Source organism: Pezoporus occidentalis, unplaced genomic scaffold (assembly GCF_034315485.1).
Source record: "Pezoporus occidentalis ecotype Australia unplaced genomic scaffold, CSIRO_AGI_Poc_V1 ctg317, whole genome shotgun sequence".
Classification (NCBI taxonomy): domain Eukaryota; kingdom Metazoa; phylum Chordata; class Aves; order Psittaciformes; family Psittacidae; genus Pezoporus; species Pezoporus occidentalis.
The window spans coordinates 277,685-302,712 of NW_026915126.1; the positions used below are offsets into that span (position 1 = coordinate 277,685).

General features: G+C 66.0%; 1 protein-coding gene across 1 annotated transcript in view; it reads right to left on the reverse strand.

The window, feature by feature from the left end:
• Positions 1-4,187: 4,187 nt before the first annotated feature.
• PLEC (plectin) overlaps positions 4,188-25,028 on the reverse strand; it is a 62,751-nt gene continuing 41,910 nt past the window's right edge. The window contains exons 40-79 of the mRNA XM_062628472.1: positions 24,929-25,010; positions 23,559-23,592; positions 20,478-20,992; positions 20,089-20,256; positions 19,838-19,977; positions 19,592-19,748; positions 19,407-19,491; positions 19,076-19,287; positions 18,860-18,979; positions 18,675-18,782; positions 18,368-18,586; positions 18,057-18,260; positions 17,750-17,981; positions 17,166-17,460; positions 16,887-17,130; positions 16,543-16,665; positions 16,272-16,373; positions 15,886-15,987; positions 15,019-15,213; positions 14,744-14,899; positions 14,405-14,602; positions 14,116-14,244; positions 13,578-13,748; positions 12,980-13,489; positions 12,380-12,499; positions 12,026-12,195; positions 10,853-11,012; positions 10,315-10,500; positions 9,588-9,713; positions 9,228-9,371; positions 8,066-8,254; positions 7,677-7,791; positions 7,445-7,602; positions 7,110-7,272; positions 6,264-6,418; positions 6,090-6,164; positions 5,664-5,781; positions 5,350-5,525; positions 5,154-5,274; positions 4,188-4,973 (exon numbers count right to left, since the gene is read on the reverse strand). Of these exons, the coding sequence (XP_062484456.1) occupies positions 4,927-4,973; positions 5,154-5,274; positions 5,350-5,525; positions 5,664-5,781; positions 6,090-6,164; positions 6,264-6,418; positions 7,110-7,272; positions 7,445-7,602; positions 7,677-7,791; positions 8,066-8,254; positions 9,228-9,371; positions 9,588-9,713; positions 10,315-10,500; positions 10,853-11,012; positions 12,026-12,195; positions 12,380-12,499; positions 12,980-13,489; positions 13,578-13,748; positions 14,116-14,244; positions 14,405-14,602; positions 14,744-14,899; positions 15,019-15,213; positions 15,886-15,987; positions 16,272-16,373; positions 16,543-16,665; positions 16,887-17,130; positions 17,166-17,460; positions 17,750-17,981; positions 18,057-18,260; positions 18,368-18,586; positions 18,675-18,782; positions 18,860-18,979; positions 19,076-19,287; positions 19,407-19,491; positions 19,592-19,748; positions 19,838-19,977; positions 20,089-20,256; positions 20,478-20,992; positions 23,559-23,592; positions 24,929-25,010 (6,724 nt within the window). The 3' untranslated portion in view covers positions 4,188-4,926. The remainder of the gene's footprint in view (positions 4,974-5,153; positions 5,275-5,349; positions 5,526-5,663; positions 5,782-6,089; positions 6,165-6,263; positions 6,419-7,109; positions 7,273-7,444; positions 7,603-7,676; positions 7,792-8,065; positions 8,255-9,227; positions 9,372-9,587; positions 9,714-10,314; positions 10,501-10,852; positions 11,013-12,025; positions 12,196-12,379; positions 12,500-12,979; positions 13,490-13,577; positions 13,749-14,115; positions 14,245-14,404; positions 14,603-14,743; positions 14,900-15,018; positions 15,214-15,885; positions 15,988-16,271; positions 16,374-16,542; positions 16,666-16,886; positions 17,131-17,165; positions 17,461-17,749; positions 17,982-18,056; positions 18,261-18,367; positions 18,587-18,674; positions 18,783-18,859; positions 18,980-19,075; positions 19,288-19,406; positions 19,492-19,591; positions 19,749-19,837; positions 19,978-20,088; positions 20,257-20,477; positions 20,993-23,558; positions 23,593-24,928; positions 25,011-25,028) is intronic.

Here is a 25,028-nt window from a genome sequence, read left to right on the forward strand (position 1 = left end):
CTGCATGCAGCATCGCAGCCCTCCCTGTGCTGGGCCATGGCGGGCACAGGAGCGATGCAGGGCGATGGGCAGGGGTTCACTGGCCCCGTAACAGCTCTGGTGCAGGAGGTGTCCATGTCCTGGCAACCAAGTGCTTGGGCAGTGCCACCTCAAAGAGGTGAGAGAAAGGGGAGACTCCCATGGGGCTGGTGTGATAGAATCATAGAACCATGGAATGTTTGGGGTTGAAGGGACCTTAAAGCTCCTCCAGCTCCAACCCCTGCCATGGGCAGGGACCCCTTCCACTGGAGCAGGGTGCTCCAAGCCCCTGTGTCCAACCTGGCCTTGAGTACTGCCAGGGATGGGGCAGCCACAGCTTCTCTGGGCACCCTGCGCCAGCGCCTCAGCACCCTCACACAGAAGAAGTTTTTCCTTATATCCAACCTGAACTTCCCCTGTTTCAGTTTGAACCCATCACCCCTTGTCCTATCACTACAGTCCCTGATGAAGAGTCCCTCCCCTGCATCCTTGTAGCCCCCTTCAGACACTGGAAGCTGTTCAGAGGTCTCCACACAGCTTCTCTTCTCCAGGCTGAACAGCCCCAGTATTCTCAGCTTGTTTTTGTATGGGAGGTGCTCCAGCCCCTGATCATCCTTGCTTGCCAGAAGCACCTTGTCCTTCTTCCCATCACCCCATCACCTACCGCATGCCATCAGCCAAGCAGAGCCCCTGCACCCTGGCCCACCCGGCTCCTCTCCCCCGTGCCCACCCCAGCTTGCAGCATGGCCGGTTTCCACCGAATCACTGCACCCATGGGTCTGTTTAACTGGAACTGGGGCTGCAGCACTGCGTCCTGGCCCTGCTCCACAGCAGCCGGTGCAGTGGGGGGGACCCTTCCCAGCTCCCCACCCCAGCGTCACCCACATCCCTGGAGCCTGAATTGCCCAAAACATGCCCAAGCTGCCCCGTTGCCACCTGAGTCATCCAAACACCCTGGCCCTGCCTCCGTCACCAGCCCCACACCCTCTGCCCAGACCCCACACCCAGCCCCACACCCAGTGCCTGCTCCACCTGAGCATCCCCTTCCCCTAGCCTTGGTGCCATGGGGGCTGTGGGGGTCCCAACAGTGCCATGGGCAGCGCACATAGTGATTGGGAGCATTGGGTGCTGGAGGGTCACACCACCATCACTGCGGGTGATGTGAGCAAGGGATGTGGATGCACCGCGCCAGCATCGCGGGTGATGCAGTTAGGAAGGGATGGACGTGGAGCACCAGCACCAAGGGTGATGTGGTGAGGAAAGGATGTGGATGAGCATCGCCTGGAGGTGTTGACGGGCGTGGGAGTGTGTTGTCTGGACAGGTGCCGGTATCCAGGCATGGGGCTGGCCAGGCGAGCCGGCAGCATGGCAAGGCACACACAACATGGCACAGCATGGCACGGCACGGCACAGCACAGCACAGCATGGCACGGCACGGCACAGCACAGCACAGCATAGCACGGCACGGCACAGCACAGCACAGTATGGTGCGGTACAGCACGGCATGGCAAGGCACACCACAGCACGGCATGGCACAGCACGGCACAGCACAGCACAGCACAGCACAGCATGGCACAGCACAGCATGGCATGGCATGGCACACCACAGCACGGCATGGCACAGCACGGCACAGCACAGCACAGCACAGCATGGCACAGCACAGCATGGCATGGCACAGCATAGCACGGCATGGTGCGGTGCACTCTGGTGAGCACACAGCCCTGGCACCTGTGGGTGAATCCCATATACAGGGACATCCCCTGGGAATGTAACCTGGGCAGGAGCCCCTGTGGTACCAGCAGCTCGGGCAGCACCAAACCCACGGTTCCAGGAGGCATCCTGAGTGGGAGGAGGATGAAGAAAATAAGGGAGACGTGAGGAAGAAGATAAAGGACATAGGTGAGACACAAGGAGAAGAATAAAGGAACGTAGGGGAGATGAGTGGAGAGGAAGGCACAGGACACAGGAGATTCACCCGGATGGTGTCACCCTGGCGCACCCTGAGCCATGGGTCTGGCCCCAGATCCATGGGGCAGGGTCAGCCCCAGTGGAGCCAAGGCTGTGTCTGGGCCAGCGCATACAGGGCCCAGCACTGGCACTGGCAGCAGCATCGCAGTGCTGAGGAGCCATAATCCAACCGGGGAGGAGAGTTCAACACCACAGGCTCAGCACCAGCAGGTCGGAGCGGTGCCAGCGGTGGAGCTGCAGCAGTGCTGACCTGTGCGCCTGGCAAGCACGAAGATGGCCCCGGGGCCATGGCAGGTCAGGCATGCAGCAAGCCATGCTGTGCTGTGCTGGGTTGTACTGGAGCATGCTGGGTTGTACTGGAGCATACTGGGCTGTACTGTGCTGGGCTGTGTCGGGTTGTGCTGGGTGTCATGGTGAGATCCCTGCACCCACACATGCAAATACTCTTGCATGGTGAGAGCTGGTGCCTGCACACATGCACGGGCACAGGCACGGCGCTGCACACGTGTGTGCTCGCACATGAGCTGTCCCAGCAGAGCGGAGCCAACACCAGGCGCCCGCGGCATGTCTGGGCTCTGCCCCATGGCATGAAGCAACCGGGGCTGGTGTGTGGCTCCATGCGGGAGTGCAGGGCAAGGCAGGACCCACTCTGGTGTTCCCACGGCTGCACAGGAGTGGTTGGGAAACGGGGCAGCACCTGCTCCCCCTCCATGGGAGAGGGACGGCACCACCGCATGGCACAGCGCTGCAGCTTGGGTTATGGAAACATGGAGTCACGGAATGGTTTGGGTTGGAAGAGACCTTAAAGCTCCTCCAGCTCCAACCCCGGCCAGGGCAGGGACCCCTTCCACTGGAGCAGGGTGCTCCAAGCCCCTGTGTCCAACCCGGCCTTGAGCACTGCCAGGGATGGGGCAGCCACAGCTTCTCTGGGCACCCTGTGCCAGCGCCTCAGCACCCTCACAGGGAAGAGCTTCTGCCTCAGAGCTCAGCTCAGTCTCCCCTCGGGCAGGTTCAAGCCATTCGCCTTGTCCTGTCCCTACAGGCCCTTGTCCCAAGCCCCTCTCCAGCTTTCCTGCAGCCCCTTCAGGCACTGGAGCTGCTCTCAGATCTCCCCTTCAGGAGCCTTCTCTTCTCCAGGCTGACCCAGCCCAGCTCTCCCAGCCTGGCTCCAGAGCAGAGCTGCTCCAGCCCTCGCAGCAGCTCTGTGGCCTCCTCTGGACTCGTTCCCACAGCTCCACATCCCTCTTGTGCTGTTGCCCCATCCCAATGTGCTGGCTACCCACAGCCATGAGGGCACCAGGGTATTCATGGGGTCCCCTGTAGTGCTGCATCCTCCTGCCTGGTCCTATGCTGGGGGGGCAGCTGGGATAGGGCACGGATGCAGGTTGAGGTGGGTGAGGCACCTGGGCTGATGGCCCAGTCCAGGATGTTGGAACACTCCTGCACGTGAGTTGTCCCCAGGGGTCACAGCAGCACAGAGGTGTCTGTAGCCAGAACCCCCTGCATGCTGGGCTGAACCCCCAGAGCACGAACAGCAGGGCAAGGAGGGGATTCTACCTCTCTGCTGAGTGAAGGGGAGACCCCCCCTGCATCCTGCATCCAGCTCTGGGGCAACAGCACAAGAGGGACCTGGAGCTGCTGGAGAGTCCAGAGGAGGCCATGGAGCTGCTGCGAGGGCTGGAGCAGCTCTGCTCTGGAGCCAGGCTGGGAGAGCTGGGCTGGGGCAGCCTGGAGAAGAGAAGGCTCCTGAAGGGGAGAGCTGAGAGCAGCTTCTGTAATTCTGTAACAGGTTATTGGGATCTCAGGAAAGGCCAGACTGCACAAACAGCCTCAATCATGGGCAGCCTCCAGCCAGACCTGAGAACTCTGGTCATTAACAGGGGACAGTGGGAGATAAAGGGCCCTTGGATGGACCCCTTTTTTGTTCAGCCTGGAGGAGGCTCCTGAAGGGGAGCCCTTGGAGCAGCAGCAGCTCAGAGGGACGTGGAGCTGTTGGAGCTCCTCTCCTGGGCGTGGGCTCCCGCAGGAATTCCAGCGATGCATCCCGGGTTTGGAGGTGTAACCGGCACGATGCCCGCTGCCAGCACCGCGACACCCGGGGCCTGCCTGGCGCCTCTGCCGGTGTCACACCTCACCAGCGATGCCCCTTGGACCACGACCAAGAGGACAGGGATGGACAGACAGACCCAGAGCTGGCTGGGCACTCATAGAAAACCATCTACTGTTTATTGGTGCTGGCGGGCCGGGGTTACATTCAGCTCTACTGCTCTTCGGTTAGGGGGTGGTGGCAGCATGCGGCAGCGGGGCTGGGACCTGTGCCGGGGGGTGCAGTGCGGTGCAGGACCCCCCCGGCAGCCCCTGCCCCACTGGGATCAGGGTGGCTGCAGCCAGAGCCCTAGCGCAGGTACCGACAGGGAAGGGGGGTAGCACCAGAACCGGGGCTGCGCCGCCAGGGAAGGCACTGAGCCCGGCCACGGCCCACTGGGGTGTGGGCAGCGGGATGGGGGAAACGCCCTACCCAGCACTGATGGCACTGGGGGGACCCCTAACCCAGCACTGAGGGCATGGGGGGAACCCCCAACCCAGCACCAACGGCACCGGCAGCCACCCCAAGGGGTAGAGCCCATCACGGTGGTGTCTGGCCTGCCCCAGCCCCACTGCCCCAAATGCTGCGGCTGCAGCGGGCACTTGGAGCACATCAGCGGGGCTGCAGTGGGGCAGGGGCTGCAGCAGCTGGACCAGGGGGTTGCTGTGAGGCACGGGGGTGCTGTGGATCAGAGGGGTGCTGTGGGGCAGGGGGGGTGCTGTGGGGCAGGGGGTTGCATACATGCTGCAGCAGCAGTGCAGGTCAGACCTGTGGGCACATGGCTGCAGCTCTGCTATCCTCCGGCGGACAGGAGGGTCCTGAGTGGGGCCGGCTGAGGGTGCTGGTGCAGGGGGTCAGCGGCAGGGGCTGCACCGCTGTGGGGGGGACCCCTCGGGGGGCTCTGCAATGGGCACAGAGGCGCTGGAGCTGCATGGTGCTGCCAAACCCACGGCCTGCCCCACACGTTGCGGCTGCCCTGGGGTCCCACTGCCCCATGGCACAGGCAGGGCGCAGCCTGCAGCAACACCCAGGGCAGCAGCACCCGGGGCAGCAGCGGGGGCCCGCAGCGACGCAGCCTCACCTGCCGCTGCGGCAGCCAGGCTCTGCTCGGCCACGGGGAGCTGCAGCTCGGCGGCGTCGGGCAGGAGGGAGCCGCGGGCGCGGGGGCACCGGTCACCAGAGCGCGTCCTGCGCTGCACCGACTGCGAGCACAGAGGGGCAGCGCTCGCCAGGGGCCGGGGGGCACAGGGGGGGCCGGGAGGTTCTGCAGCTCTCACCTTCCTGGCCAGGGGGCTGCAGGGGGCCGAGGCGCTGCTGTAGAGGCTGAGGCTGGAGCTGGAGCGGGTCGGGGACAGCGCTTTGGATGAGGGTGACGAGGCACTGCCTGCGCCCGCCCCGAAGGCCTCCGCGCCCAGGTACTTCTCATTGATCTTCAGGTTGGTCCTTCCCTTCACTGGGGTGATGGAGGCGGTCACAAGGGCTGGGAACGGGGCCGCAGCCCGCAGGGGCCCTGCCGCAGCATCGCACTGCAGTGCCCACTGGCAGCGCCCCTGGGTGCGGGTGCCAGGGTGGGGGGACCGCCCATCCCCACCTCTGCAGGGGTCGTTCTTCACCAGGAACTCATCAAGCGCGATCCAGCCGCCACCGACCCGCACCATGAGGGTGCTGCGCAGGATGCGCACCATCCGCAGCTGCTGCGACTCCCCAAACTGCAGCGACACCGTGACACGGGGGGGGGGGCAAGGGCAGGAGGGGGTCAGGGCAGTGCAGGGAGCGTCAGGGGGTTTGTCAGGGCTAGGTGCTGGGGAGTGGGTGCCAGGGCAGGTCCCCGCACCCAGCTGCGCCTACCACCAAGCCATTGGGTCCCGTCCATCCCTGTGCTGCAGCCCGCAGCGCCAGGGGGCCCGGAGGACATGGGGACGTGCCCCCTCCCGGGCAGGCACTGCAGTGCATGGGAGCTGCAGCACCTGGCATGGTGCAGGCTGCGCACCGGTGCCGCGGTGCTACCAGCACTTACCCGGTACCTGTTGGCACTGATCTGCTCCACCTGGAACCGCTTGGCACAGTTGCACTGGGCCACTTGCCGGTTCACCTGCAGGGTGAGCACAGGGGTCAGCCCCCAAGGGACTCTCCCCACCCCAGCCCCTGTGGGACACCCCACCCCACGCAGCCCCCCCAGCTGCAGTCGCACCTCATCCTGGATCTGGTCAGCATCGGCGCCGCGGCGCAGCAGGTCCCGGTTGGGGTGCAGGGCACTGACGAACTCACAGTAGTCGATGAAGCCATCGCCGTTCATGTCAAAGATGCTGGCAACAGTGTTCATCTCCAGAACGTTGGTGGGGAACTCTGGGTGGGAACGGGACTCTCAGCACATTGTGCCAAGGGCAGATGGTGGCAGCACTGAACCGCTGCCCCCAGAGAGGGGATCATGGTTTGTTTTGAAGGGACCTTAAAAAGCTCATCCAGTTCCAACACACTCCCATGGGCAAGGAGCCCTTCCACCGGAGCAGGGTGCTCCAAGCCCCTGTGTCCAACCTAGCCTGGAGCACTGCCAGGGATGGGGCAGCCACAGCTTCTCCATTCAACCTCCTCCACCACCCTCATGGTAAAGAATTTCTTCCTAACACCTCACTTAACTGCTCCATCTTCCACACAGAAGCTGTTACTCCTCGTCCCATCCCTATGTCATTGTCCCAAGCCCCTCTCCAGGTTTCCTGCAGCCCTTCAGGCTCTGGAGCTGCTCTCAGCTCTCCCCTTCCCGAGGCAGAGGGGCAGGATCCCCTCCCTGAGCTGCTGCTCCCGCTCTGGGCTGCACCCAGCACATGGGGGGGTTCTGGGCTCCAGCGCTCACTGAAGCCGGGTCCTGGGGAGCTTCTCCTCCCCCAGCACCCCAAGTCCTGTTCCTCAGGCTCCAGCCCCTCTCCCCCAGCCTGGGCTGGATCCTGCAGGCAGACCCCGTCCATCCCCATCTCCACCAGCACGGCCCCACCACTCCCAGGGGGTCTGAGTGGATCCTGTAGGATCCCTGGGCACTCACTGGAGGAGAGGACGCTCTCTATGAACTCCCTCTGGCTGATGCGCCCGTCCTGGTCCCGGTCAATGCCTCGGAAGACGTCGAGGACACGGGACTTCATCTGCCCGATCCAGTGCATGTAGCGCTTGCGCCAGACCCCAAAGTCGAAGTGAGCAAATTCCTCCAGCTCCGAGGGGCAGAGATGGGAATTAATCCCCTGAGAGACACCGCAGCCCCAGCGAGCATGCTCTGCCCATGCAGCACCCAGTGCATTGCTCTGCCCATGCAGCACCCACATGCATTACCCCTGCACCATGCCGTGCTTTGCACCCGCCGGTGCTGCAGCGCAGCAGCCGTACCTCCCGCAGGCGCTGCAGGGCCGTCTCGAGCCGGTACTGCCGGTCCAGCGCCAGGAGCCAGAGCTGCTGCCAGCGCTGCAGGACCTGCGCTGTGAGCGGGCTCTGGGGCTCTGGCGCCCCGGGTAGCTCCGCCATTGCCTTCCCTGTGCTGCGGCGCCCTGCAGCCAGCAGACACACCATGACACAGAGCCAGGGCTGCGGCCGGTGCAGTGCAGCGCAGGGGGGTCCTTACGCGTGGCCAGTCGGCGTGCAACTGGTGGGCCCAGATCCACGGCCAGCTTCTGCTTGCAGCTCTTGGTCACCTTCTCCACATCAGGCTGCTTGCGGTTTAGCTCCTCCATGAAGACCTGCGGCAGAGCACACTGAGCACCCAGCAGCCGCAGCAGCGCATCCCACCACTGCTGCAGTGCAGCCAGGCACAGGGTGATGCTTGGAGCACAGAGCAGCCCCTCTGCACCCTCCTGCATGCGCAGCTCTGGTTGCAGAGCCCATGGGCTTGGCTGCGACACGTAAGAGGTGCTCCTGCAGCACTGCTGCACGCATGGCTGCAGCCTGGTGCACCTGCAGCCCTTGGTGGGTTGAGGCAGGTGGGGGCACACACACAGTGTCGCGGGCCCTTACCGCATGCTGTGCGCTGAGCTCCTGCAGTGGCTCCACCTCCTGTGGCAGCGGCTCCGTGTCCCGCAGCCCCAGCGCCTCCTCGGCTGCCGCCATCCACTCCAGGAGCTGCGCCGCATCCTCCCGCTCGGCCACCAGCCGCGACGCCTGCGCCTGCAGCCGCTCACCCTGCTGCTGCGCCCAGCGCTGCACCTGCGGCACGGCACGGGGCTGGGGGCCTGCAGGGGTCTGTGGAGGGCTGCATGGCTGCAAACCCTGGGGGCTGTGACTACAACCAGGCACCACAGGGTCATGGCATCAGTGGGGACGGCCCCTGCATGGTGCACTCCTGCCATGGGGCAGGCACTGGGACCTCCAGCCAGCAGACCCCGTGGCTGTGAGGCAGGGCTGTGGGGCAGAGACCCCAGCCAGCAGCCTCCATGGCCATGGGGCAAGCACAGGGAGCATCGGTCCTGGGTCCATGCCTGTGGCAGCAGCTGAACATGCCAGCACGAGTGTCTGTGCCTCTGCGAATGCACTGCTGCCAGCATGGCCGGGCTGTGCCGTGCCCTGCCTGCACGCCCTGGAGCAGCAGCAGCTCCAGATCAGGTCCCAGGATCTTTGAACTCCCCTCAGGAAGGGCTGGAGCAGGCAGGGATCAGACAAGTATCGGCTCAACCAGTCAGACCCGTCCAGGCAGAGCTGGGAGCCTTCAGCTGCTGTGGGAACCCCTCTGGGATGGGGATCCTGGGACATGGATCCCTGCCTGGGCTGGGTGGCAACTGCAATCCCATGGGAATGAGCCACCACCATCAGCATGAGCATGGAGGCCCCGGGTGACAGTGGGAGCCATGGGTGCCGGCAGCTCATAGAGGGCAGAAGAAGTTGGATGTGGCCACTGTCCCGACCAAGAGATCATGGAACCATGGAGGGGTTTGGGTGGGAGGGACCTTAAAGCTCCTCCAGCTCCAACCCCTGCCAGAGCAGGGACCCCTTCCCCTGGAGCAGAGTGCTCCAAGCCCCTGTGTCCAACCTGGCCTTGAGCACTGCCAGGGATGGGGCAGCCACAGCTTCTCTGGGCACCCTGTGCCAGCGCCTCAGCACCCTCACAGGGAAGAGCTTCTTCCCCAGTCTCCTTCCCTGGAGCATCTCTGAGACCCTCCCTGGACACGGGGACCCCTCTCACCTCCTGGAAGCGGCTCTTGGCGACGGTGATCCAGGACTTGATCGTGACAACGGAGTCAGGGTGGCAGGAGGACAGGATCTCCTCCCCCAGTGAGGTGATGCACTCCAGCTCCAGCTGCTGGCACTGCAGCGACTGCAGCAGCTCCTGGAGGGGGACACGCACCATGACAGTGCTGGGTCCAGCCCTGGCACCCAATGCACCCCTAGCACTGGGGAAGGGCACTGGTTCACCATGCATGGTTGCAAGTGCACGGGACCCCAAACCCCCACCCCTCAGCACCCCAAACCCGCATCTGGGTGCAATGGGACCCTGGTGGGGGCCATGGCAGATTGGGACGTACCGGGACAAGGATGCACTAACCTGCAGCAGGTCACGGCACTGCTGCACGGCCGCCTCCTCCTCGGGGATGGCGCCGTACTTGAGGCTCTGCTCCGACTCGCCAAGGCGGCGCAGGAATGACTGCACCAGGCTGTGGAACTCTTCAGCCTGCAGCAGACACGGGACCTGCTCAGCCCCTGCGTGTGGCTGCAGCACCAGGGCCCAGCCCCCAAGACCCCCAACCAGACCCTGTGGCTGCTGCTCCTGCACCCACCACATGTGACTCATTGCAGCACTATGTGCCCAGAGCTGCTGCCAGCCCGGCTGCAACCTGTAGCAGGACAGAGGAGGCTCCTTGCCATGGCTCGACACCACAGCCCCCACCAGGACCTCCCCATGGAGTTGCAACACCAACATCTTCCCCCGGCACCTGTAACCAGCACCTGCAGCACCCAGCCTGGCAGTCAGGCATGGCAGCTTGCGACACAGCCACACACAAAGCTGCGTGGCCACACGCAGCACCCTGCAGCACAACCACATGCAGAGCCCAGACACCCCACACAGCAGCCTGCAGCGTAGCCACACAGAGCCCAGGCACCCCATGCAGCACCCCACAGCGCAGGCACACACAGAGCCCAAGCACCCAAAGCAGAACATGACCACCCATCACCCAGGCACACCACACAGCACCCTGCAGCATCGCCCCATGCAGCCCCGGGTGCCACACAACCACCTGCAGCCCCTTCCCCCCGAAGCCCCTCGCCATGACCTGGCGCAGCGCTGCCTCCAGCCGCGCCTGCCTGCCCAGGGAGAGGCGGCAGACCAGGTCCCAGCGCGTGCTCAGCTCCTCCAGCTGCCGCTGCAGCCACGGCGAGTCACCGCGCGCCGGGTCCCGCACCGAGCGCGTCAGCGCCCGCACACAGCCAGCGCGTTTGCCCAGTTCCTTCTGGAAAACCTGGAGCGGGGAGAGATGCCGGCAGCGTCCCAGCACCCGCCTGGCTCTGCTGCAGCACAGGGCTCCATGCAGCACAGGCACCGCTGCAGCAGCGTGGGCCAGGGTCTGCGGCCATCACCCTGCACCAGCCTCCAGCCCTGCCCCGGGCAGGTCCCAGGGTAGCTGGAGATGGGATGGGATGGGGATGGGATGAGGATGGGGACAAGAAAAGGGATAGGGATGGGGATGGGGACAGGGGTGGGATCAGAACGGGGATGGGATAGAGACAAGGATGGGGACATGAGAATAGGAACAGAATGGGGATAGGAATGTGGGCAGGGAAGAGGACAGGGATAGGGACGGGGACACCCACCTTGTGCTTGTCCATCAGGTCACTGACCAGGTCGCGGTCGCCACCGACGGGCGCGTCCTCGCTGAGCTGCGGCTCGGCGCGGTACAGCCAGTCCAGGAGCGCCTGCAGCGCCTCCGAGAACTTCCCCGACAGCAGCAGCCTCTCCTCCAGCTGGTGCTGCCTGCCAGGACAGTGGGTGCAGGCAACGCTGCAGCGCCAGGCCCGGCACCGCGGGGCAGGAATGGCTGCACCCGGGACCCAGCACTGTGGGGCAGGGAATGGCTGCACCCAGGACCCAGCACTGCAGGGCAGGAATGGCTGCACCCAGGACCCAGCACTGTGGGGCAGGGAATGGCTGCACCCAGGACCCAGCACTGTGGGGCAGGGAATGGCTGCACCCAGGACCCAGCACTGCAGGGCAGGAATGGCTGCACCCAGGACCCAGCACTGCAGGGCAGGAATGGCTGCACCCAGGACCCAGCACTGCAGGGCAGGAATGGCTGCACCCAGGACCCAGCACTGTGGGGCAGGGAATGGCTGCACCCAGGACCCAGCACTGCAGGGCAGGAATGGCTGCACCCAGGACCCAGCACTGCAGGGCAGGAATGGCTGCACCCAGGACCCAGCACTGCAGGGCAGGAATGGCTGCACCCAGGACCCAGCACTGTGGGGCAGGGAATGGCTGCACCCAGGACCCAGCACTGTGGGGCAGGGAATGGCTGCACCCAGGACCCAGCACTGCAGGGCAGGAATGGCAGCACCCAGGACCCAGCACTGTGGGGCAGGGAATGGCTGCACCCAGGACCCAGCACTGCAGGGCAGGAATGGCTGCACCCAGGACCCAGCACTGTGGGGCAGGGAATGGCCAGGGATGGGATCCAGCCAGGAAGAGGAAAGCCCAGTGGTGCCGGGGCAGGGGTCAAAGCAGGGCGTTGGATGCCCAGGGAGGAATGTTGAGGGCAGGCCCTTACCTAGAACCACACGGGAAGCAGAGGACACCCCATTCTACCTCATCTCACCTTACCCCATCCCCAACGCCATCTCTGTCTCTACACCCATCACATCTCCACCCCAATCCCCATCCCTACCTTCATTCCCATCCTCATTTTCAGGCCACCCCATCTAGTCCCACCTTATCCCACCCCATCCCCATCCCCACCCCAATTCCATCCCCATCCCACCCCCTGGTCCCACCTCTCGGCAGCAAGGCTGCACAGCGCATCCCAGCGCTCCTTCAGGTCCCGCAGCAGCTCCTCCAGAGGCTGCAGGTCCTGGTCCAGCCGGGCCCCCTCCCGCAGCGCCCGTCCGCTCCGCAGCGTGGCCTCCAGCACCGGCCGCTTTGAGCGCAGAACCTTCTGGAACGCCTGCACAGAGGGCACGGGGACACGGGGAGATGGGGATGGGGACACGGGCACGGGGACACCCCTTCTGTCCCAAGTGCCGCAGGGCACCGTGGGGTGCTGATGCCCCTCAGCCCAGCCCCCCCCAACCACAGACAGAGCCCCAGGTGCATCCCCCGGGAGCCAGGACCCCCTGGCGCAGCCGCACCTTGTGCTCAGCCAGCCGGGACTTGAGCTCCTCCTGGCTCGTGGTGGTGTCCGAAGGCACCTCCAGGCTCTGCTCGGCCTCACCCATCCAGTCCAGGAGCAGCTGCCGGGACTCGGTGAACTGCAGCACAGGGACAGGGGCGGGGGGAACAGGGAACCATGGAGGGGCCTGAGTGGGACGGAGCTTAGAGCTCCTCCAGCTCCAACCCCTGCCAGGGCAGGGACCCCTTCCCCTGGAGCAGGGTGCTCCAAGCCCCTGTGTCCAACCTGGCGTTGAGCACTGCCAGGGATGGGGCAGCCACAGCTTCTCTGGGCACCCTGTGCCAGCGCCTCAGCACCCTCACGGGGAAGAGCTTCTGCCTCAGAGCTCATCTCAGCCTCCCCTTTGGCAGGTTAAAGCCATTCCCCTTGGCCTGTCCCTGCCTCCCTTGTCCCAACCCCTCTCCAGGCTCTCTGCAGCCCCTTCATGCCCTGGAGCTGCTCTCAGCTCTCCCCTTCCCGCAGCAGAGGAGCAGGATCCCCTCCCTGAGCTCCTGCTCCTGCTCTGGGCTGCACCCAGCACACGGGGCCCGGCTGCAGACATCACTGCTGGTGCTGGTACCTGCTTGCTGCGCTTTCGAGCCTCCTCCAGCACGGTGCCGCGCTCCGCCAGCCGCTGCAGCACCTTCCCCAGCCGCTCCTTGGCCGACAGCACCATGTTCTGGATCACGGCCCCGTCCTGCTTCCTGCTGAAGTCCCTCAAGCGAGCGGCCACAGCCTCCAGGCCGGCCAGCTTCTCCCCATGGGCACTCGCCTCTCTCACCAGCACCTGAGGGGAGGGGAGCGGGCGCAGCTCAGCCTGTGCCGGGAGCCCCACGAGCCGGAGGCATCCCTTGCACTGCGGCTGCTGCTGCTGCTGGGGAGCCCTCAGCAGCCCCAGGGCCCAGCGTGGCCCCGGGACCGGCCTGGCTCTTGCCTTGTGCTCCTGCAGCTGCGCGGTGACGGTGTCAAGGACGAAGCTGGGCGGCGCGGGGTCCCCGAGCTGCTCCTCTGCCTGGGCCACCCAGCGCAGCAGCTCCTGCACGGTGCCGTGGAACTCGGTGCTGACGGTCACCCCCTCGGCCAGGCTCTCCTGCGGGCAGCGCACGGGGCTGAGGGGGACGGGCGCCCGCAGCAGCCCCAGCCGCAGCCTCAGCCCCAGCACATCGCTCCCCGCGCACCTTCCGCTCCTGCGCCTCGGCACGGACGCTCTCCCACTTGTGCTGCAGCAGGCGCAGCCCGTGCTCCGTGCTGCAGGGCTGCCCCACGCCGCTGGGGCCCAGCAGCCGCTGCAGCCGCTCCCGCAGGCTGCTGTACGTGTCCTGCTTGGAATCCAGCTCCCTGCACAGCTCCTGCGGGGACGTGGCGGCAGCCCCAGCGGCACAGTCACACCAGGGATGGGGACATGGGGATGGGGACGTGGGGACAGTGATGGAGATGAGACAGGGACAGAGATGGGCACTGGAACGGTCATGGGGACACACACAGGGATGTGGATGGGGAGACGTGGACAGGGATGGATCCATGGATAGGGTCACAGGGATGGGGACAAGGATTTTCCCACTGTGTCCCAGGGTTGCTGGGGGGCACAGGAGGTCTCTGCGTGCTCTGGCAAGGCAGAAATGGGTCCTGGACCCTGTGGCACCCAGGCCCCCCACCAAGGGACACCCAGGACACCCCTGCGGAAGGGGGACACCCCAGCGGAGCCCTGGTGCTCACCAGATGCACCGTGAGCATCTCTTTGGTGGTGTCCGGGTGGCCCCACACTGGCTTCGAGAAGAAGAGCTGCAGCTCCACCTGCTCCAGCCACTGCAGCAGCTCCGTGATCTCCAGTGTAATGTCTTGGACCTGGCAAAGTGCTGGGGCTCAGCACCGCAGCAGCACCAGGACCAGCAGCACCAGCACTGGCAGTACGGGGCCGCAGTGCCAGTACCAGCACCACCGGGACCAGCAGCACCAGGACACACAGTGCCGGTACAGGCAGCACCACGGCAGGCAGAGCCAGTACCTGGCTGAGGTTGTTCTCCAGCTGCAGCTGTCGGGTCTCGGTCTCGCTGCGCACCAGATCCCAGCGCTGGTTGAGCTGGTGCAGGCTGTGCTGCAACCCCTCCTCGCTGTGCCCCATGCTGCAGAGCAGCAGCCCCTGCGCCGCCTCATTCACCGCCTGCACCGTGCGCGCGTGGCAAAGCACGTCGTTCCGCAGCACCTGCGATGGGCACCACAGTCACAGCCAGCACTGCCGCACCGGGGACCCGCGGCACCGCGTGGCTGCACCGCACCGCGGCCCTCCCCAGGGTGTTTGGGCTGCACCGTGCCCGTGCCCCGTGTCCCCCCTGTCCCTGCTCACCGTGTGCTTGGCCAGCTCGATCTCGCAGCTCTGCAGGTCGGGGCGCAGCACCGCGGGGCTCTGCAGCGTCTCGGCCGTGCGCGTCAGCCACTGCAGCAGCTCCTGCAGCTGGTGCTGGAACTGCCCCAGCCCCAGCAGCGCCGCCTCCAGCTCGTGCTGCGCCGGGGAACGGCCGCTCTGACATGAGATCACCCAGCACCCACCGCACAGCACCCACCCCGCTCCCCGCATGCCCACCCAGTTCCCTTGCACCCGCACTGCTGTCCCCCCTGTACCTGCCGGCTGACGATCTCCTCCTCCAGACGGTCCCAGCGCTGGCGGAAGTCGGGAAGCGCGGCTGCGGGGTCCCCCTGGGATGGGTCCCCCTGGGCCAGGTCTCCCTTGGCCGTGCCCCCCGTGCCGGGCTGGTGCTGGTGCTGCCGCAGCGTCTCCACATCCACCCGGCACTGGTAGAGCTCCCGCTTGAACTCCTGTGGTGGAGAAGATGGGGCTGCCCTGGCACGGGGTGTGGCACGGCACAGGATGGCAGAGCATGGGATGGAACAACATGGGACAGAATGGGATGGGATGCCAGAGCTGAGCCTAGTTTGGCATAGCATGGCACAGAATGGCAGAGCTGGGTCTGGTTTGGTACTGAATGGCACAGAATGGCAGAGCTGGGTCTGGTTTGGTACTGAATGGCACAGAATGGCAGAGCTGGGTCTGGTTTGGTACTGAATGGCACAGAATGGCAGAGCTGGGTCTGGTTTGGTACCGAATGGCACAGGATGGCAGAGCTGGGTCTGGTTTGGTACCGAATGGCACAGGATGGCAGAGCTGGGTCTGGTTTGGTACTGAATGGCCCAGGATGGCAGAGCTGGGTCTGGTTTGGTACCGAATGGCCCAGGATGGCAGAGCTGGGTCTGGTTTGGTACCGAATGGCACAGAATGGCAGAGCTGGGTCTGGTTTGGTACCGAATGGCACAGGATGGCAGAGCTGGGTCTGGTTTGGTACCGAATGGCACAGGATGGCAGAGCTGGGTCTGGTTTGGTACCGAATGGCACAGGATGGCAGAGCTGGGTCTGGTTTGGCACAGGACAGCCCAGCATTGCACAGTACGGTTCAGCTGGGTCTGGCACGTGCCCCACGCGGCTGGACGCACCTTGAGCTCCACCAGCTGCTGCTGCAGCACCGGCAGGTCCCCGCCGACAAGGAACTCCTCGGCCAGGCGCAGCTCGGCCGCATCCAGCCACCCGCAGAGACGCTGCAGCCAAGGACGGACGCGTCAGGGGGGGCCAGGCCCCATCTGTGTGCCCATCCGCGTCCCACACAGTGTCAGCACAGCGTGGCCAAGGCACCATCACCCTGTACCCTGCAGCCGCACCACTGCACCACTGCATCCTGCCCCACGGCCCTGCCAGCCCCACAACCAAAGCAGCAACATGATGCAATAGCCAGTCTGCCCCACACCACCTGGTCCCCTGCCCACCCCATGCACAGAAGACGGGGCAGGGACACCCCAGCCCCACACCCGGTGCAGGGTCCCACCTGCTCAGTGTCCTGGTGGGTGACAGCAGCCTGGAGCTGCTCCTCGAGGCGGCCGAAGCGCCGGGCCCAGGCCTGGCTGAGGCTGTGCCATGAGCGGTAGAGCTGGGGGTGGTGGGGTGGTCAGCAGCACCGCAGGGACGGGAGGGGACATGGGATGGGGGGGCATGGGATGGGGGAGCATTGCGGATGGGTTGGTGGCACCACACAGGGTTCATGGTGCCGGGGCCACCCCACCGGCACTGGCCCCCCCAGTCGATGCCCACACGCTCACATCGTCCATGCTCCGGGTGACGTCGGGTTTGCCGGGGTCCCCGCAGGCGGCTGCCAGCTCCACGCCAACGCTGCCGAGCGCGTCCAGCTCCACCTGCAGCGTGTCCAGCTCCTCCCGCAGCGCCTGCAGCACCCACATGGATCAGGGCGGCCCATGCTGCGGCACTGCCCCTGCGAGGGGTCACCTGTGCCATGGGCAGTGCTGCTGGTGCTGCCTGTGCTATGAGGCTGCTCATGCTGTGGCACTGCCCGTGCCATGGGGCTGCCCATGCTGCACCACTGCCCGTGCCATGGGGCTGCTCATGCTGTGGCACTGCCCGTGCCATGGGGCTGCTCATGCTGCACCACTGCCCGTGCCATGGGGCTGCCCATGCTACACCACTGCCCATGCAATGTGCATGGGCACAGTGCTCCATGGCAGTGGGGCTGCCTGCACCACAGTGCTGCCCTTGTTGCAGCACTGACTGTGCCACGAAGCTGCAAAAACCATGAGGCTGCCCATGCCTGTGCCATTGGACTACTCATGAAATGGATCTGCCCATGCTGCAGCACTGCCTGTGCCATGGGGCTGACCATGCTGTGGCACTGCCTGCGTCATGGGGGTACCCATACTGCATAGCCTACTCTTGCAGCACTGCCTGCATTGCAACACTGCCCTCAGCCCCAGCCCATACCTGCATGGAGCGCAGCCGGGCCCGGATGGTATCAGGCTCTGGGGTGTCCTCGGTGTCACCACCAGCATCCTCCAGCGCCAGCAGCACGTGCTGGGTGTCGCTTAGCGCCACTGCCAGCTCGGCCAGGCCCTGCCAGAACCGCTCTGCCAGCGGTAGCACGTCCCGCAGCCACCGTTCCCGCTCCTGGCACCGGCGCTGCAGGGACCCCCACTGAGCCTGCAGCTGCGCTGGCCTCTCCTGCAGCCCTGCAGAGACAGTGGTGGTGCTTGCACTGCAGCTTGGACTGGCAACTGCACCAGGACCCTGCACCAGGACCAGCATCAAGCACCAGAAGCTAACAGCAGCACTGAGACCCCGCAACCCCCCACCGGGACCCCACACCATGACCTACAACCCTGCACCAGGATCTTGCACCAGCACATCACACCCTGTACTAGCACCCCACACTGGGACTGGGACCCAGCTCTGGCACCTTGCACCCTGCACAGGGACCCCGCGCTGGGACCGTGCTCCATCACCATGGCATGTGCACACCTGCAGCCGCGGCACTGCAGCCGGCCTCCAGCACGCTGCCCAGCAGCTCCTCGCCCTGCGCCTGAACTGTGGCCAGGGCAGCCCCGAGCTGCTCCAGCTCTGCCAGCGCCAGTGCGTTGTCCTGGAGCTGCTCCCGCAGCTGCACCGCGTCGCCGCGTGCGCCAGGCTGGCTCTGCAGGCGCCGCTGCAGCCGCTCCAGGCACTCCCGCAGCACATCCATGCGCTCTGAGAGCTGTGGGGACACACCAGCCCCGGTGACTCGTGGAGTCAGCAGCGTGTCCCCCCCAGCCCCAGCCCAGCTCCGTACCTGGCTGTACCGCGGCAGAGCATCCTCAAGCAGCGTGGCTGCCTGGCGCAGGCGCTGCCGGATGCAGCTGTAGAGCTCATCAGCCTCGCTGCAGCGCTGCCGGAATGGTGCCGCCTGCTCCGGGCTCAGCTCCTGCAGCTGTGCTGCAACGCGCTGCAGCTTCCCCAGCAGCGGTCGGTGCTCAGCCAGGGCCTCGCGCAGGCTCTGCGGGTACAGGACGCTGCAGGGGCCGCCCACCGCTGCTGCTGCCCCGCACCCAGCGCTCCCATTGCCCCGTGCCCGTCACTGCCCCACGCCCACCACCACCTCACCTGCAGCAGCTGCTGCTGCTCCTTAAAACCGTCACAGTCGATGGTGCTGGGAGCGAGCTGCAGCGCGGCCGCCTGCGCCTCCCGCAGCCAGGGCTGCAGCTCCTCCTGCACCTCCGTGAACTGCGCCAGCAGTGCCTGTGCCTGCTCCAGCTGCTCACCGCGGGCACTGCAGCGCTGCCAGAGCTGCTCCATGTGCTCTCGCAGCGCCTGCACCGATGGCTGCCGACACACACAGTGACACGGGGCATGGGCATTGCTGCAGTGGCACCATCACCACATCCTCCCTGGCACCCCTGGCACTGCTCACCTGCAGGCGCTGCCGCAGCGGGTCGGGGATGCAGTGCAGCAGCGGGTCGGTGACACGTAGCAGCCGCTCCACCAGCGCACGGCGGTGCAGGACCTCAGCTGACAGCAGCTGCAGGACACGCAGCGGTTGTATTGGTGCTAGGGCCACATGCAGGGGCTCCAGGCAGTGCTTGGCCACAGACCCACCTTCTGCTCATCAAGCTGCGCACGCAGCACCGCAGCATCCAGCGGCACCGGCACCGGCTGCTCCATGAGCGCAGCGAGTGCGGTTGTGCAGCCCAGCTGCGCCTCCAGGAGCTGCTCCAGCTTTGGCACAGGGACACCATCACCACCATCAGTCACACTGCCACCGCTGTGACCACCCTCCCCACTGTGGCACAGAGCCCCCAGCACATCTGGCACCTGCTCTCCTTGGTCAGTGCCATCACTGCAGGCCGGTTCCTGCTCCATGCGGCTCAGCCACAGCACCAGGTCATCTTGCACCATGTCCAGGCGGGCTGAGGCCTCCAGCGTCTGCCCCAGTCGCTGCGAGGCATCGGCGCTGCTCCGGCACACGATGAGGTACCGCGTCCGCAGCGACTCCAGTTTCTCCTGCACCACCTGCACCTCCTCCCCTGCAGCACCACCACAGCCGCTGTCAGCACTGGCGCAGCCCTGTCCCTGGCTCCATCCCGCAGCTTGTGCTGCACTGCCAACAGAGCCCCAGCAGCGCCCAGTGCCCGTCCCCGCTCACCTGTGACCATAGTCAGGACCTGCTGCCCACTTGCCAAAGCACTGTCCAGCTCCCCCAGCCGTGCACCGACCTCCTGGCACAGCTCCTGTGACATGATGTGGTCACCTCAGCTGGCACCGGCCCCAGCACACACCATGCAGCACCCATGGGTGCTGCACCCTCCTGCCCCACCCGCCTGCCCCAACCTGGCTTTGCCGATGGGCGTCCTGCATGTCGCCACAGCCATCGGCGCGCCAGAGCTGCGCCAGCCTCCGCTCCGCGGCTCCCAGCCACTCCTGGAAGGAATCGGCGGCCTCCTGGAAGCGCAGCGCTGCCGGCAAGATCTGCTCCAGGCGGCCTGACCTGGTAGGACCCGTGTTAGCCAGGGCTGGGGACGGTGCCACCGCGGCCCCAATGGGCCGGGTCCTCCCTCGCAGCCCAGCCGGACCCACCTGGCTCCTGCCTCCTGCACCAGCCACTCCCACCTCTCGCCGAGGGTGCCGGTGCCGGTGTCACGCACCAGGGCCCCGGATCCATCCTGCAGCACCAGCTCCACGCGCGGCCGCCGCTCCTCCAGCAGCCGCTGCAGCAGCTGCAACACAGCAGGACACGGCGCTGCAACCGCAGCCACACACACCCCCTGCACCACAACACAGTGCCATGGCACAGCACCGGCAGCACTGCAGCCGTTGCACCTCCGCACCTTCTGCTCCTCCAGCTGCGCCTTCACCACCTTTGCCTCGGCTGATGGTGGCCTCTGGTTGCCCACCAGCTCCTCCATGTCAGCCACCCAGGCCAGCAGCGCCTCTGGCGTGTCCTGAGCCCGATCCACCAACACCAGTGCCGCCAACGCAGCCTCCTCTGGCACCACCTGTGGGGGACATGAGGCTGAGCCCTCAGCCCCTGCGCACCCATGCTCCTCCTCAGCAGATGAAGGGCAGGCGCTGCCAGCACCGGGGCTGGACCCATCCTGCAGCACCAGCAGGTCCCCGCACTGCAGCCAGAAGCCAGAAGCACACTGCCCCATGTGAGCCAAGGGCCGAGGCTCCCAGCGTGGTGCTGGCGGTGGCGACAGTCCCTGCCCACGGTCACCTCTGTGGCATCTCTGTCCCCCCGGCGTTCCGCCGGCGTGGTGCCAGTGCCGGTGAGCGGGGCCTCGGCGCCCGGGTACTGCGTCACCTCCACGATCTCGGTGACGATGGTCTCGGTCACCTCTGTCACCTCCGTCACTTCACGCCGGGTGCCAGGGGCCCAGCCCCATGTGCCACGGTGCGTGGGGGGTGTCCAGGCTGCACCTGGCACCAGGACACACGCAGTGCTGCCATTCTGCACCAGCACTGGGCTGTGCTTCAGGCTCCCGGTGGCACCGGGTGCCACACTCCAGCCATTCTGCACCGTGTCCGGCACCGCGTCCCGGAGCTGTGCCTCTGCTGAGCGCCGGCGCCTCTGGCCCAGGCAGCCGGGCCGGGTCACTGAGTTCCCCATGGCACCAGCACCGGCACCAGCTCCAGCCTGCAACGAGCCACGAGAACGAACGTTACCAGAGCCACCGCAGTGCCCTGCGCCCTGGTGCTGCCCAGGGGTCACCTGCACTGAGCCAGGGCCTCCTGGCATCAGGACCACTCAGTGCACGCGGTGCCACCGGCTGCACCAGCACTGGGCTCAGGCTCCTGGTTGGTGCTGCTTTGTGCTGATGGATTATAGTGGAGCCGGAGAAAGGAGCCACCTGCTGCTGTGGGGCCCATGGAGGGGTGTGGGGCTGAGGATGTGGGGCTGGGTGCGGGAATGGAGGAGTGGGCAGATGTAGGGATGCATGAGAGGATGTAGGGATGGATGAGGGATGTAGGGATGGATGAGGGGATGCAGGGATGGATGAGGGGATGCAGGGATGGAAGAGAGGATGTAGGGATGGATGAGGGGATGCAGGGATGGATGAGGGGATGTAGGGATGGGTGAGGGGAGGTAGGGATGGATGAGGGGATGCAGGGATGGATGAGAGGATGTAGGGATGGGTGAGGGGAGGTAGGGATGGATGAGGGGATGTAGGGATGGATGAGGGGATGCAGGGATGGATGAGGGGATGTAGGGATGGGTGAGGGGAGGTAGGGATGGATGAGGGGAGGTAGGGATGGATGAGAGGATGTAGGAATGCATGAGGGGATGTAGGGACGCATGAGGGGATGTAGGGATGGATGAGGGGATGCGGGGATGGGTGAGGGGATGTAGGGATGGGTGAGGGGATGCGGGGACGGGTGAGGGGATGCGGGGACGGGTGAGGGGACGTGGGGATGGGTGAGGGGACGTGGGGATGGGTGAGGGGACACGGGGATGGGTGAGGGGACGCGGGGATGGGTGAGGGGACGTGGGGATGGGTGAGGGGACACGGGGATGGGTGAGGGGACGCGGGGATGGGTGAGGGGACGCGGGGACGGGTGAGGGGATGCAGGGATGGGTGAGGGGATGCAGGGATGGGTGAGGGGATGCGGGGATGGGTGAGGGGATGCGGGGATGGGTGAGGGGACGCGGGGATGGGTGAGGGGATGCGGGGATGGGTGAGGGGATGCGGGGATGGGTGAGGGGATGCAGGGATGGATGAGGGGACGCGGGGATGGGTGAGGGGACGCGGGGACGGGTGAGGGGACGCGGGGACGGGTGAGGGGACGCGGGGACGGGTGAGGGGATGTGGGGATGGGTGAGGGGATGCGGGGATGGATGAGGGGACGCGGGGACGGGTGAGGGGATGTGGGGATGGGTGAGGGGATGCGGGGATGGGTGAGGGGATGCGGGGACGGGTGAGGGGATGCGGGGACGGGTGAGGGGACGCGGGGTGCGGGGATGGGGCTGGGAGCACCCATCCATCAGGTAGGGAGCAGGGAGGGGCACCCCCACCCCCACCCGCCCCGCGCGCCCTCCCACGTGTTCACGCCCCGCAGCCTCGCACCCGCGCGAGCCCCGGGGCCGGGCAGCGCCACGCACGGAGCGCGCCCCCCGCCCCCCCTCGCCCCGACCCCCGCCCCCCCCCCCCCCGCACTCACCGCGGCGGAGCCGGGCCCGGGGCTCCGGGGGGGCTTCGGGGGGCGCCGGTACCGGGGGGGGGGGGGGCGGGGCGAGTCCCGCCTTTGTTCGTGCGCGCTGGGGGGGCGGGGCCCGGCGGGACGCTCCGGTACCGGCGCTGCCCCCGCTGACCCCCGCCCCTCCCCCCCCGGCGCGAGCCGGAGCCGTTACCGGGGAAACCCCCGGGGCTCGCGCCAGCGCCGCCGCCCCGCCCCCACCCGGCCCCGCCCCCGCCCCCCGCCCCGCCCCCGCCCCGGTCGCGTCGTGTGGCCCCCCCCCCCCCCCCCGAGCGGCAGAGCCCCACGGGGACCCAGAGCGGCGGCGCGGACCCGCAGCAGCAGAGACCAAGAGGGACACGGCCCCACCGCAGCACAGCCCCAGCACAGCTCCAGCACAGCCCCACAGCCCCAGCACGGCACAGCCCCATCACAGCACAGCCCCACAGCCCCATCACAGCCCCACCGCAGCACAGCCCCATCACAGCTCCATCACAGCCCCACAGCCCCACCACAGCACAGCCCCACAGCCCCATCACAGCCCCACAGCCCCAGCACAGCCCCATCACAGCCCCATCACAGCCCCACAGCCCCAGCACAGCCCCACAGCCCCAGCACAGCCCCAGCACAGCCCCGCAGCCCCATCACAGCCCCACCACAGCACAGCCCCATCACAGCCCCACAGCCCCACCATCACAGCACAGCCCCAACACAGCACAGCTCCACGGACCCACAGCCACGCAGGTGCCAGGAGGACGCTGCTGCTGTTGCTGCTGTTGCAGCACTGCACATGGCGTGAGCCCCCCTGCTGCAGCAGCAGGTTCCAGCTGCACCCTGCACCATGTACCACATACCCTGCACAATGTACCACATACCCTGCACCATACACCGTGCACCATGCACCATGTACCCTGCACGCTGCACCCTGCATCATGCACCATGTACTATGTACCATGCACCATGCACATGCTGCAGGCAGTGGTACAGGAGCTGCTGCACCGGTGGGTGTGGCTCCCACAGGACCCCCGGGTGCAGAGGCTTTGGCTGCACTGGTGCTGGAGCCACTGCCACAGGGAACAAGCTGCTCCCGGTGCTCCTGCAGCATCTGCCCTCTGCACCTGACCCCACAGCTGCGTCAGGGAGGTGACAGCGCCCGGCTGCGGGCACAGGGGGACACAGCGGAACGGGGCTGCACACCCTGCATGGCTGCACATACCCTGTGCATGGATATACCCCGATGCATGGCTGCATGATCCTGTGTAAGGATGTACCCTCGTGCATGGCTGCACATCCTGCATGGCCACACACATCCTGTACAGGGATGTACCCCCATGCATGGCTGCATGATCCTGTGTAAGGATGTACCCTTGTGCATGGCCGCACATCCTGCATGGCCGCACACATCCTGTACAGGGATGTACCCCGATGCATGGCTGCATGATCCTGTGTAAGGATGTACCCCTGTGCATGGCTGCACATCCTGCATGGCCACACACATCCTGTACGGGGATGTACCCCCATGCATGGCTGCATGATCCTGTGTAAGGATGTACCCTTGTGCATGGCCGCACACCCTGCATGGCCGCACACATCCTGTACAGAGATGTATCCCTGTGCATGGCTGCACACCCTGCATGGCTGCACACATCCAGTGCACAGGTGTACCCTTGAGCATGGCTACACACATCCTGTGCATGGATGTACCCCTGCACATGGCTGCACATTGTCAATGCACAGCTGCAGACGCCTTGCACGGGCAGGGGACATGGCTGCATGCACCTTGCCCACTGCACAGCCCCCATGAGAAGGGGACCCAGTGCCGCACACACTGCCTGGTCTGCGGAGCTGCAGCACGCAGCTGTTCTTGGTACCAAAAGTGTCCCCAGCGCCCACAGGGCTCCGAGGACGCGATGCCACTGGCAGTGGCATGGCCACAGGGACCAAAGGCTCCAAGCCCACAAGGCTGATGGTGCTGGTGGGCTGGGAGCAGGACCCATGTCACCAGTGGTACCAGGACCCATGTCACCAGTGGTACCAGGACCTGTGTCACCAGTGGTACCAGGACCTGTGTCACCAGCACAGCAGGACCCGTGCCACCAGCAGTACCAGGACCCATGACACCAGCAGTGCCAGGACCTGTGTCACCAGCACAGCAGGACCCATGTCACCAGCGATACCAGGACCCATGACACCAGCAGTGCCAGGACCTGTGTCACCAGCACAGCAGGACCCGTGTCACCAGTGGTACCAGGACCTGTGTCACCAGCACAGCAGGACCCATGTCACCAGCAGGAGCAGGATCATGACACCAGCAGTGCCAGGACCTGTGTCACCAGCACAGCAGGACCCATGTCACCAGCAGGCCCATGTCACCAGCAGGAGCAGGACCATGTCACCAGCCGCACCGGTGCAGTGCTGACATGTCCCCAGTTGTCCTTGTCAGTGTCTCCCCCCTTGCCCCTCTGGCACCATGGTTGGGTCATTCCCTTTTACCTGCAGCGCTGGCAGCTGCCGCTCCACTGCATCCAGCCAATGCCGCAGGGCCTGCAGCCGGTGCTGCACCTCCAGCCGTGTGCTGCAGGGACAGCAGGGA